At 48.0% G+C, this 12,890-nt stretch overlaps 1 protein-coding gene across 7 annotated transcripts; it reads right to left on the reverse strand.

The window, feature by feature from the left end:
• Positions 1-3,143: 3,143 nt before the first annotated feature.
• ZBTB18 (zinc finger and BTB domain containing 18) lies at positions 3,144-11,001 on the reverse strand. Of its 7 annotated transcripts, XM_074579972.1 has the most exons (4): positions 10,308-10,636; positions 9,270-9,353; positions 6,456-7,143; positions 6,171-6,343 (listed from the first exon to the last, which is right to left on the reverse strand). In XM_074579972.1, the coding sequence occupies exons 1-4, from the start codon at positions 10,426-10,428 to the stop codon at positions 6,313-6,315; spliced, it is 924 nt and encodes a 307-aa protein (XP_074436073.1). In that variant the 5' UTR covers positions 10,429-10,636; the 3' UTR covers positions 6,171-6,312. The 7 variants fall into 7 exon arrangements, with proteins under 7 accessions (XP_074436067.1, XP_074436068.1, XP_074436069.1 ...); XM_074579966.1 differs by lacking the exon at positions 10,308-10,636 and adding an exon at positions 10,848-10,981 and having other exon boundaries at positions 3,144-7,143; XM_074579967.1 differs by having other exon boundaries at positions 3,144-7,143; positions 10,271-10,311.
• Positions 11,002-12,890: the final 1,889 nt, after the last annotated feature.

Raw genomic sequence — 12,890 nt, forward strand, 5'->3', positions numbered from 1 at the left:
CGTTGCCGCTGCCCGGCTGCGCAGAAGCCTCATCCCTCCCTGGCTCCGGCAGCGCTGGGGAAGCCGCCCATTCTTCCCACCAAGGGCATGTTCGGCTCCACAACCAGTTAAATGTAACGCTCCTTTTCTAGCCTGCGAGACTCAAACGGATAATCTTTCTGAAAAGGACATAATCTCTCATTGGTGAGACCCATTAACAGGGTTAGCTGAATTTTATCACACGAGCAGGAGCTGCTGGCTGTAGGTTTTAATGAGCAGGGCTCGTCTTCCTGCGACTATCGTCATTTGCCGGCAAAAGGGAACATTTCCACCTTCTGCCCAAAAGCATTCGTACAAGTAAAGAAAGAACTCCTTTCTTACCATCTAGAAAATATTTTTTATTGCCAAACTCACTATATTTAATGACATGATTAAAATACGAGTGAAGCGCAACAAAAATTAAACAAGGACTCCTGAACTAGAGTATTTTGGAAGAGCCCAGAAGATGTGTGCATCACTTTTTCCCCCCTTTAAAAAATCTGTCAGTTCTGTTAAAATTCGTATTTACCATCGCAGTAAAAAAACCTTAATGCTTTGGTTAGATTTCTTTAATAAAAGACTATACTCCATGGAAATGTTTCCGTTCAGAAATCACATGGACAAACGATGTTAATAACGCGTAAGTTTGAGAGCCCTGTTAACGGAGGACTACATGACGGTATTTTAGAATAAGTTTTCCTATCTTACGGTATTTTTGCAGACTTGAAATGTACTTCACCTTCATTCGGAAGGAATTTACATTGCTTCAAAGCAAGAGGAGGGCACAGGTAGAAATTTTCTCCCCTCCCAAGTTCTCCTGCCTCAGCTACAAATTGCCGCAACATCGGCAAACATAAAAAGGGGGGCTCAGAGCTTCGTTTTTGAAAGCAAGCTGTAGAAATGTATTTTTAAAGTTATATATCAGGAGTCCATTAAAAAGTTAGAATGTTTGATTATTGTAGAATTAACTGGGGGAGGGAAAGGTCTGTCCACCGCCGACAAATCCCTTGCAGAAGGAAAGCAGGGGGTTCGCTGGGGCAGGGGGAGAAGGTGGTGCCTTCCTGAGCCAGCTGGGCTGCTGGGCTGAGGCAGCGCAGGGAGGGGGGAAAGGGAGTCTGTCCCTTTGCAAATTAATTTTAAAATTGCATTCTAGGCTTCCAACAAGGCGATGCGAGTTTTGAAGGGATACGCTGGTTTCACGCAGGCTCAGCAGAAGTACATGGGATTGTTTGGTATTCGCTTTTACCCTACCGCAGGAGAGCAGGAAAAGCAATGAGGGTCCATTCCCTTCCTTGGCCAGAAAGTTTCTTTTTTAACTCCTACTAATTTCTTCTTCAAATTGCACCTAAAACACGCAAAGTTCTCAGCAAGCGGCTGGTCTGTAGAATGCGACACCTGGTTCTCCGTTAACCAAACACCGAAGCTTGAGTTTAGAGAAATCATTGACAACCAAAGAATATTAAGCTACCACAGGCAGTGGCTAAAAAAAAATAGCCGGCTGATATATTTAGCATGGTCCCTGTGAGTCCTGGGCTAGAAGTACTCACAGTTAAAACATGATGACTATCACCGGTCAGAGAAAACCTTCCAAACCTCTGAAGTTTAAAGCATGCAGTTTCCATTCCCGCAATTTGCCTGCGACTATCATGTCAACGTGAAGGGTGAGGATTTGTTACCACATAACCTCCAGCCAAATAAAACGTTCTCTCATGCTTCATTATCTAGGGACTGTATTAAAAAAAAGGAAAGGAAAAAAAAAATAAGTTACAGCTATTGGGATATGTCAGTACATTAAACCTTATGGAGAGAGGCAGCACACGGGAGTATGTTTCATCTTTTCCTTGAAGAAACACTTTGATAGCCACAAGCAAGTGTGTGCTGCACATGTAGAGACCATCTAGAGACAACCCGAAAGCATAAAGGATATTTTGAATTATTTTGCCGTTAATGGCTAAGTTATGTTTTCTGCTACCCTACTGAGGAAGGGCTTCTTCTAAGGCTAGTTTTACCTGGGAATCTGCAATCCTTGAAAAATTGTAATGTTGGAGAACAAATGGTGAATCTGCCTAGAGCCACAGCCAAAGCTCATCAGCTACATGGATTTCAGAACTGCAACATTAGCTGGTTTTCAGTCTCGACAATACTTTAAACCGTCTTAACTACACATAATATTCCATCATACGAAAGCCTACAGAAAAGGTCTGCTGCTAGAAAAAGAGAAATCTACGCGGCTGAAGACGCTAACATTGACAAAAGGAAACGTTTTCAAAATATCTGTAATAACTCAAAAAAACCCAAACCCCAACCCAAGCACGGCAAATGAGGATTGAAAATTGTTACAAAGGGTAGAACAGTGAAAAAAGATCATTTCGGCGAAGTACAAATTACTGTAGAGGGAGGAAGATAGCGTTAGGCACCGAGATTCACTTGGTCAAGGCACAACTTCAGTTGTACCCAAGCAGATGACAAACGTAATCAAATGTTTAAATTATTATAATTCCCCCCCCCTTCAAGTTGGTCCCGCTGTCTCTGTTCCAGACTTCTAATTTAGCTCTACTTTTGTATTCCCATTGGACTCGGCAGGGCTGGTCTTGTTCCTGGGATGGAGCGGCCTCAAACAAGAATTCTGGGTATATCCTGCAACAAGCACCTAACCCAGCTCTTTGTCAAAGCTTTCGCTAAGCTTCATTTCTTTTTTTTTTTTTTTTTTTTTTTTAAAAGAAACGCTTCATCCGTAAGAGAAATCCCCAAACAGATTTAGGATTATTTTAATTTTTCTCTGTAGTCCAGGCAGTTTTGATGTATTACCGGTATTCTGGACATTTTCCCTGCCTACTGTAACGCTGACGGCCAGTGGGTACCCAGCCAGTGCTTCAGATGAAGTTGTTGCCTTCTGCTCTAATGTTCCGATAGAGACTTAAAACACAAAAGAGTGAGCCCGAGAGAGCTCCTTGGGGTGAAATTAAGGCCAGAAAAGGAATTGTGTGTCTGCACAGATACTTGCACGGTAGCAAAATTTCTGGAATTTAATAGCTCGCTTCTGCTAAGGTCTTTGGGGAAGAAAAAAAAAAAAAATTATGAAAAAAATCCCCCTACAGAATGATCGAGAGCTACACACACAGAAATGCTTTCAAAACACAAGCATTTAATTTTTTTTTAAATGTTAAGTGAGATGTAAATATGTACGTTAGCAACAAAGTGCTCAAAAGCATACTGAAAACATATTCCATACACAGTTAGCAATAGAAGTCTGTACAAAAGTAATAAAGTTACACATTATAAAAAATACTCCGTAACTATAATTTAAAAGAGGGAAAAAAGACAAGGGAATTGATTTCTCGGTTCATATAATTTATTGCAGTTAGCACACAGTTTAAAAATTCACCAACACACCAATAGTACAAAACTAAACAGCATTATAAGTTATTCCCCCCTCAGGAAAATAAAACATACTATGATTGTCAAAGCTAGATGTCAGTCTAAGTTTTAGAACAAAAGAAGAATGTGAAACTAAGGAAAGGAAAAAAGCAATCACTCACGAGGACCACAAAAAAATCCAAGAGAAAGTCCATTTTCCTCAGACACTGATTGTCTTCTCTAACTTAAGAAAAGAATGTAGTTTTAAAACCTAGAAACTATTCAAGTAACTAAAGATAACGCTCCAAGGCCATTTTCACAGCTTTTTTTTTTTTTTGTTTTAAATGCCATTACAGCCAAATTAACACACATTTGACCAAATATTTCCAAAACAGTCCAGCAATACACAATGGAGTTTTCCATTCAGTATCTTAAGCACAAAAATAGGCTATGTTTACAGTAGTTAAGGCGATCAAATTTTAAACAAAAGCAGAGGGAAAAAAAAAAAAAAAGGGGAAAAAAAAAAAAAAGAAGGAAAAACCAGCAAACGTTTTCCATGCTACTCCCATAGACCTTATTTGTAAGTGCAAGACAGGAAAACAAACACTGTGCAAAATGCTTTTGACCTGCGTGTTGGTCATTAAAACCACACGTCAGGCTGCAGCCTCTGCTGCTTGGATACACATAGTCCTTCCCCTGCCCTCCCCCGGCCCCCCTGTCACTCAGGCCTTCCCAGGCCTTTCAGCCTGGGCCTTTCGCCTTTTTTTTTTTTTTTTTTTAAACTTTTTTTTTTTAATTTAATTCAGTCCACAGCCTCTTTTCAACGCGGGGGGGTGGGGTGGGGAGGAAAAAAAAAAAAAAAAAAAAAAAAAGAAAAAAAAAAAGAACGCCCTATTGTGGTGGAGTGGTGCAGCAGGAATCCTACCAATGCTCATCTGGGGAAATGGACGCACCTCAGTCGGAGCTGGCGTGGGGTCTGTGCAATTAGAAGGGGTCTGGGGTTAGTTAAATGCACACCGCACATGCAAATCTCGAAGCCTGGTTGTAAACATTCTTTTTTTTTTTTTTTTTCTTTTTTTTTTTTCCTTTTTTTTTTTCTCCTTGTTATCGTAGCTAAATCGGCGACTCGTAGCTTAAGTTCTTCTGAACTTAAAGACAGTGGGAAAGTAAATTTAAATTAGATAAAATAAAAACAGTGCATTTCTCTTCTTCATAACACCGGCATTTTCAACGGTGTCGGGTTTTTTTTCCTAAGGAAATTAAATAATTTTCAACTCACTCGTTAAAGTTATACAATGCAAACAAAGACAAAAATATACTGAAAATCATGCATTTCTGTAGCGTTAATATTTACTTTTCAAGACTCAACTAAGAGCATCAACACAACCTGCCAAGTTCTTTGATACCTCCCCCCGGCCCATGTAATCAATTACAGTATACAATAACAGTAATTCACATTTTTTAAACACACAGTTCATCACTGCTGAAGCTGCAATATCCTTTTTCATCCCAAGCAAACCTTCACGTAAGACAGAGTCCCAGTGATCCCAGTGTACTCTCAGGGTTTTTGTTTTATGTTTTTGTGTTGGTTTTTTTGTTTTGTGTTTTTTTGTTTGTTTTTTTGTTCTTTTTTTTTTTTTTTTCTCCAGTGGGAACTGTCAGAAATCCAGAAGTTGCCATAATAAGTTTTAAGTCAACCGCTTGTTTAAAAATAGATAATCCAGCATTTCAGAAATTTTCCATTTGGGTCTAAAAGCATTCAGGTTTCCAACAGCTAGAAAGGACTCATGCAATTATAGAAATGTAAAGGAACTGACAAAATTGGGAGAGGATTTCTACATTCAGATTTTAAGAGGAAAAAGATCGAGACCTTAAAAGAACGCAGTGTTTTTGGGGAGAATAAAGCCACGTCCGAATTTTTTGAATTGGAGATTCCTTAGAAGTAAAGTATCCGCTGGCTTCTATTCCGAAAAGGGGGAAAAATACGCTCCGTAATTTGTTACTTTGTCGGATTACCTCTACAGTTCGTTTTTATCGGAGTGCTAAATTAGTGAAATATTCATGCTGCCTTAAAGTGCAAAAACAAGCTAATAGCCAAACTTTCAGTTCAAGGAAACAAGATTGCTTTTAGACTGTACCACAACTATATAGATTTATATATATATTATTTATATATATAAAAATTTTATTTCCAAAGTTCTTGTGAGCTATCTTCTAAGGTCCAGTCTCTGACAGTAGGTAAGCTCAGTGCTTCGCTTTTGACAGACAATGAGTTCACCAACTCACAGTGAAACTTCCGAATGTGTCTGTAAAGGTCTCCGGACTGCGTGAACCTGCGTTCACACCACTTACAAGCGTGAGGCTTCTCCCGCGTGTGAACCACTGCGTGGCGGCTCAGGTTGTGGGAGTACTGGAAGCTCTTCCCACACTGGGTGCAAGTGTAGGGCTTTTCACCTGAATGAGTCCTCTCATGACGTTTCAAGGTGTACATGCAAGAAAAAGTCTTACCACACAACGAGCAGGTGGGGACATTGACATCGGTAGCAGGCTTGCTGCGGATCCCGTCCTGCTCTCGAAAGTGCGTGCTTAAATGGATCTGCAGGATGTGGGGGCTAGGAAAGACCTTGTTGCAGAGAGGACACATGAAAATTTGGCCAGCGGGGCTAAGTATGTTTGACACGTAAGGGAGCAAGCTGCTGTCCATGTTTCCTTCCACCTGGACCCTCTCGTTCTCTGGAGTTATCATTTCGTCATCGCTTGCCTTGTCCTCTCTATCTAGCTCCCTCAAGACCGAATCTTCCCTCATCGGAGCCAGGTGGGCCGGCTCATACTGTACCCTGTTATTAGTGCTCACACTTTCTTTCACAGTGCTATGTTCCATATCATAGTCATTAGTGCCAACATCACTCTCATCACAGGAAGCCTCTTTCTCCACCTTCACCTGAACCAGGCTGCTTCTAAGCATGTCCTGCGAAGAGAAATAAGAACTGTTCAAATTTTCAACTCCTGAAAGGCTGGACTTGACAGACAGGTCCAGCACGCAGTCAACATCTGCTGAATCCCTCACGGAGGTGACAGACCTCTGGGACAAAGACTCTGTTGAGCTGCAGGGGCTGGCTACTGTTTTTCCAGCTGCTGCTGTGTGCGTCTCTGCCTCTCCGCCAGCCTGGGGAATGCCTGCTGAGTCTGAGGGCAATCTCATCCACATGTTCCCAGGCTCAGACGCCAAGTCCCTTTTGCTAGGCAGGATGTTCAATTTTTCATCTTCTCCGTCGTCTTCATCGCTGGGCAAGTCTCCTGGCATGTGGCTGCTGCCGTCGGAGAGGCTCTCCACTTTGTCTGAACAACTTGAGGCGTCTTCCTCCTTTTTTGTACTGTCTGCCTCCGTGGTTGCTTTCTCTTTCAGCTTCTTTTTGCAGACTTTGACAATGTCATACATGTGGAGATAACTGGCAGCTGCTAGCACGTCTTCAATGGGCAAGTCTTTGAACTGGAGCTTTCCTTCGTACATGAATTCAAGCAGGAGAGCGAAAGCTGGGGCTGTAACAATGTCGCTGTTCAGATGAACAATGTCCCTTTTGTCCAGCTGGTCCTTGTAAAAGAGGTGGAAATACATGCTGCATGAAGCCAGTACAGCTCTGTGTGCTCGGAACTGGGCATCTCCTACCAGAACAGTGCAATCACAAAGAAAACCCTGATGTCTCTGCTCACTCAGACACTGGAGCAAATGTCTACTGTGGTCAGGAAACTCCATACTGTCTTCATAACCTATAAGCAACGAGATTTTTAAAAATTAAATGTAGGTCGCAATCACAGAACTTACGAGTCCAAGTTACTCCACTGTAAAAACCTCATCTTTATATTGCCAGAATTCTGGTACTGACACCATGCAAAGATTATTTAACCCGTGTGTACGATGGCAACTCTTTCCCCGATCAACCACTGAAGTTACAATTTCCTTTCCATGGCAAATAAGCCGTTCTAATAAGCGCATAGATATGTTTGTAATTTTTTTTAAAGGATCGCTGCTGTTCATAAAATCTGTTCAACCGTTATTTTTTTTTTTTTTTAGGGAAACTTCCTCCAGATTGTGTCCCTAGGAGGGCAGACCCCAAAAAAAATTTTTTTTTTTTAAAACACTAAGTTTGAGAGCTCACAGGGAGGGAAGAAAAAAGAAATAAAATCAGACCATCAACCTTATTTTTAAAGTCAAATTGTAGTAAGAGGAGAGGTTTGCGCATGAAGAAATGCTAATATACCCAAATCTGAAGGTCTAACATTCATCAAGTATAAAAATTATTTACAGGTGTCAATTTATAGAGACAGCAAAATCAAGGCTTTTCGAAATTCAGGTCGCGTGGTTTTCTTCTTGTTGTAAGTACAGTTTCAGTTTTAAAACCTTCTCCATACTGTACAACAGAACATCAACATTTTTTGCCAACATGCAGAATTTACGAAAAAAAAACCCTAACAACCAAAACGCCAACAAGCACCGCTTCCTCTATGTAGAAGGACAGAAATTTCCCTCCCCTCCCACACCAGGCAGAGTTTGCAGTACCAAACTTAAAAAAAAAAAAAAAAAAAAGTCATTCAACGTGAGCGTGTGTGCATGTGTGCATATTTAAAATCAGTATCCCGAGTGCTGTTCTTACCCAAGTAATTTTCTAGTCACCTTCCTCGATGATAAAGAAAAAAAATAAACTTCAAAGAAGTAGAGAAGTCAAAACTCAAACAGAAAGTAAAATCTCTTAAAAACCTGTCTTAATCTATTCTTCACTGATTGATAGCAATGCTCTCCCAAACCAACTAAGCAGATCGTGGCTCTAGGCTCGCAGATACTATTGAAAAATCCTCATCCCTCGCAAACCAAGATGTACTAAAACTTACAACACAACCCCTACTATATTCTGTAAAATACCATTGCTAAAGTAAAGCACGAAGATTTACAATACAATCACTTTAAGTGCCCCACAGCCAACATCAATCCTAATCCTTAAGAGGGCTAAAAATAAAGATTGGAGGGCAGCTCACAAGGTAGCTGTGATCAAATTAGGAGGCTGAAAGGACAGAGAGGGACGAAGAAGGAAGCTTATAAACATCTGATCCAGCTGACTGTGGCCATATGGCAGCTGCTGCCCAGATAAAGAGATTAAGAATAGAGGAGTGCGATTACAGCTGTCTGGCCAATTCAGGCAGCTCAAATCTACAAGTTCTAAATTAGTCGCAAATACAAAAACTCCTTCAAATAATTATTGTTATGCTGAAATAAAAGATTTCAAACGCTACACGCGAGAAAGAAAAGAGGAAACCAGACAAGCCATTCTCCCGGGTACAAAAGTTTCTAAACACATAACTGATTTCTATCTTTCAGAAGCACTACATCTGTATGCTACTACGGTTCTGAGCTGCTGGATATTTAACCGTGAAGTTTAATGGAAGACTTCCCCACAAACACATTTTAGCCAGAACAGTCCTTTTTTTTTTTTTTTTTAAAAAAAAAAAAAAACACACTTTTGTATATTTCACTAAAACCCCAGTAAAGTCATTTAAAAGATGCAAGGCAAGAACATAAAGCAGAACTCTTTTTACGCTTGCCACTAAATCCAATGCAGTTTTGGTCTCAGACACGAAGAATAAACTTACTCTCTCCTTCTTCCAAACCAAGACATTCTCACAATATGCATTAAAGTTAATACTAACAACGTGCCCAAGAACTGATACTCTCCAACTGTAGCCCAAGCCTTTTGACTAAGTCCACTTATCTATTTAATACTCAATTTCATAGATTACCTCTAAACTTGGTTAGAAAAGTAATGTGATTTTTTTTTCCTGAAATTCAATAAACAACACACCAAAACAGAAATACGCTGTATCTAATCTATTGCTACTCCTACCTTTAGTACACATAAACCTGATTAAGTCCTTTCCTCTGAGTCTTGCTGGCTCCAGGTCTGTTAGATCGGTGGAAAAAAAGCAGACTAGGAGAGACAGATGCAAAGTGGAGATGATGTTAGAGAGGAATGAGATACCTTCTCCACACACAGATCTGCACACACTAACTCCCTGTCTGTGTGTTAGAATAAAAGGCTGAGGGATGGCAGGCTGTCAGCTGCTCTGACATCATGTTCAGATGGAAATGCTACCTCCAGCTGTGCTCCTTTTAATGCCATATGCTACTCCTCTACACTCCTGCCACCAGCTTTTTCTTAGGAGAACTTTTCTCTTCTGTTAGTATAAACAAAATACTTCAAAGTCTCTTTTTTTCAAACTTTCTAACAGGGAGGAGAAAAAAAAAAAAGAGGGGAAAAAAAAAAAAGAAAATCCTAAACATATGGGGCTGTACTGTATTCGCAGCACAGCAACACTTCTGCCTGGAAGCCGGAGGACCGCTTTATGCACTGACAGCACAGCCCGGCCGCGGGGTTACCCCACAAACCCGCACCCCTTTGGGTTCTACCGAGCCCAGCGGTTCCGCCGGGAGGAGGAATCGCCCCAGCGCCGCTTCCACCCCGCTCCCGGCGCCCCGCTCCCCCGCCGCTCCTTTCGCTTTCAAGGCTCCGGCAGCGCCAGTGACACCGAGCGCTCCCAACTCCGGCCCCCCGGTACCGCCCAGCCCTTCACCTGCCCGGGCCGCACGGCTCCCGCCCGTACAGCTCCACTCACAAACCGCTCTTCCCCCGCCGCGGGGGGGTAAAGGGGGGTCGGGCTGCCCCTTTATTTGTCTCCCCCCGCCCCCCCCCCCCGGCCACCACCACCGGGACGCCGACTCCCGGAGCCCCCCCTGCCCCCCGCCAGCCGCTCGGCGAGGCGAGGAGCGGCGGCCGGGTGCCGTCCCCGCCTCGCACCGCCGGCGGGATCGGCCCCGCCGACCCCCCTGCCCCCCGGTGACACTCACGCCGCGCTCGCCTCTATACCAAGTCGAGCGGATTCACCTGCCCGCCGCCGGGCCGGGGGACGGGCCCGGCGTCCCCGGGCCGCGCCGGGCCGGGCCGTGAGGGGGAGGCGCGGCGCCGCCGCCGCCCGGCAAGTTCCCGGCGGGCCCGGCCCCCCCATCCCCACCGGGCGGCGGCAACTTTTCGCCGGGGCTGTCCCCCCTCCGCCCCGACCGGGGCCGGCCGCCCCCCGCGGCGCGGGGGCCTGCTCCCACCGGGCAGCACCGCCCCCGCCCGGGGCCGGGGCCGGTCGCACCGGCGGCCGCCCCGCGGGGGGAGGAAGCAGCTGCCCGGCGGGCAGGAAAAGCCGCCCCCGGGTCACGGCGGCAACAAAAGAAAAGTAACCGGGAGCGGCGCCGGGGCGGCCGGTCCCGCCGCCCGGGGAGGGCTGCCCCCGCCTCCCTTCCCCCCCACCCACCCCGCCTCTCCGGCCGGCTGCGCCCACCCCCCGCCGGACCCGCCGCCAACTCCGCCCGCCCCGCGAGGCCGCACCGGCCCCCGGCCCGGCGGGTGTGTGGGGATGGGGGCAGCGGGACTCACACTCCGCGGCGGCCCGAAGTCCCCGCGCTCCCGCCGCCGCCGCCGCCCGCCGGGCTCCTCTTCGCTCACTTGCCGCTCCGGGATCGCGTCTCGCCCCCCTCCCTCCCTCCCCCCCGCCCGCCCCCCGCGCCCGCTGGCCGCCGCCCCCCCCACCCCCGGCCTCCCCCCTGCCGGCAGCTGAGGAGCGAGCGGGGCAGCCGGCGGAGCGGAGTGAAGCGGGCCCCGCGCTCAGCGGCTCCCCATGGCACCGACGGCCGCAGACGGCGCGGAGCCCGGGGCCGGGCGGCCGGGCGCGGGGGAGGACGGGGGAGGGGTGGGGGGGGTGCGGGAGGGCGGGGGCGCCGGGCGCACGCAGCACGGGCGGGCGCACGCACGGCGGCGGCGGCACAGCCGGGCCCGGGCTGCGGCAGACAGATGTTCGCCCCCTCCCCGCTCCCCACTTCGGACTCCGCTCCCTGACTGACAGCCCGGCCCGCCCCCGCCGCCGCCGCCGCCAACCGGCGCGGCGCCCCACCGGTGAGTGACGGGCGGCGGCGGGCGCTGAGTGGAGGAGGGCGGCCCGGGAAGGCCGGCGGCGCCGCCAATGGCGGCGGGCGGCGAGGCGAGGGGGGCGTGACCCGGCGAGGAGCCGAGGCGGAAGGGGGCGGGGCCCCGCCGAGCCCGGGGAGGGGGCGGGGCCGCGGGTGGGGCGAGCGCGGAGGGGGCGGGGCCGAGGAGGGGGCGGAGCTTTGCTCCGGAGGGCGCGCGCGGGCCGCGGCCTCGCGCCCGTTGCCGGGGCGGGCGGGGCAGGGGGGGTGTGTGTGTATGTGTGGGGTGGCGACGCGGTGCATGGCGGGACGGCGGAGGGGTGAGGGGGCGGCCGGGCCGGGGCCGGGGTCGGCGGTAGGCCGCGGCTATGCCCCTGCCCATGCCCCTGTCCATGCCCCTGTCCCTGTCCCTGTCCCAGGGGTGAGGCATATCCCTGCGGTCCCGTCTGGCCACGCAGGTGTTGGGGATACCTGTGCCGGGCCAGGCCATATGTGGTGGGCCCGGCACGGTCTGGCCTGGCCTGGCCTGGCAGGCCTCGGTGGCCGCTGGTGCTGGCCAGGCCGGTGTGCCCGCCCTGAGGAAACCGCCCAGCGCCATCCTCCCTCGCTTTGCAAGGGGTTTGCCCACGGTTGCCACCGGCCCAGTGCGCGTTTCCCGCCGCCCGGGCGTTACTCACCATGCTGCCTCAGGGCCGGTTAGGATGGAGTGTGGCATGGATAACAGAGACCATGCAGCTGTTAGGAGCCAAGAACATCATTAGCATATAATTGCCGCGCGATTGTCTTGAGATCCAAGACCCATCACCTGCCCCTGCTGAGAAGAACAAGCGATTGACTAAGATAAGGAAACTTTTTCGCAAAATTTACTGAGGGATTCATATCTAAGAGAAACACAAGTTGCTGATGCCTGATAACTTTGCAGAAGTTCACAGCAGAAACATCTGGATCAACAGATAAGCCACAAGGATGCTTATGGATGCTGCTGCTGCAAGACCTAAAAAATTGTAGTTGCTTTGCTGTACCACATTTATGATTGGATAATTAGAAATACGCATTAGTAGGAAATTAGGTGATTTGTATCAAACCCTTGTATAAGCCCCTAAAGAAAAATCCCTGGGGTGTGCCCAGTTTGGCTGGGGCACCTCATACACATGAATGAATATTTACCTTTGTAATTCCCTACTTTGTGTCCTACCCTCTCTCCTTGGTTGGCACAGGCCAGTTGTGAACTTTTAACAAGAGCACGATGGGAGTATGTGTTGTCTCCTCTCTTTTAATGGATTGCCCTGCCCTGGGCTAGATTTTCCACCTCTGGTGTTGCGCTTCTCTTGGTAACCTTTGTTCTTCCCACTGTGGCAGGGCAGGTTACAAGGAGCAGCACCAGCAAGTTGGCGTCATTTGGGATGTGCAGGTGCCTGGGCTTGCCCGCTCCTGGGCAGTGGTGGGAAGGATGGAGCCTGAGGGGAAAAGGAGCTCTCCAGACCTCCCGGTGGTTCACAGGGAGATTGAGGTCAAC

Source organism: Larus michahellis, chromosome 3 (assembly GCF_964199755.1).
Source record: "Larus michahellis chromosome 3, bLarMic1.1, whole genome shotgun sequence".
Lineage (NCBI taxonomy): Eukaryota > Metazoa > Chordata > Aves > Charadriiformes > Laridae > Larus > Larus michahellis.

What these genes read in the sequence shown, in the direction of transcription:
- ZBTB18 (XM_074579965.1), bottom strand. Translation starts at nt 10,428, where the DNA reads ATGGGGGGGCCGGGCCCGCCGGGAACTTGCCGGGCGGCGGCGGCGCCG. An exon ending in CCCGGCCCGGCGGCGGGCAG is followed by an intron (nt 7,144 to 10,307) that starts GTGAATCCGCTC and finishes CGTTGCTTATAG; the next exon opens with GTTATGAAGACAGTATGGAG.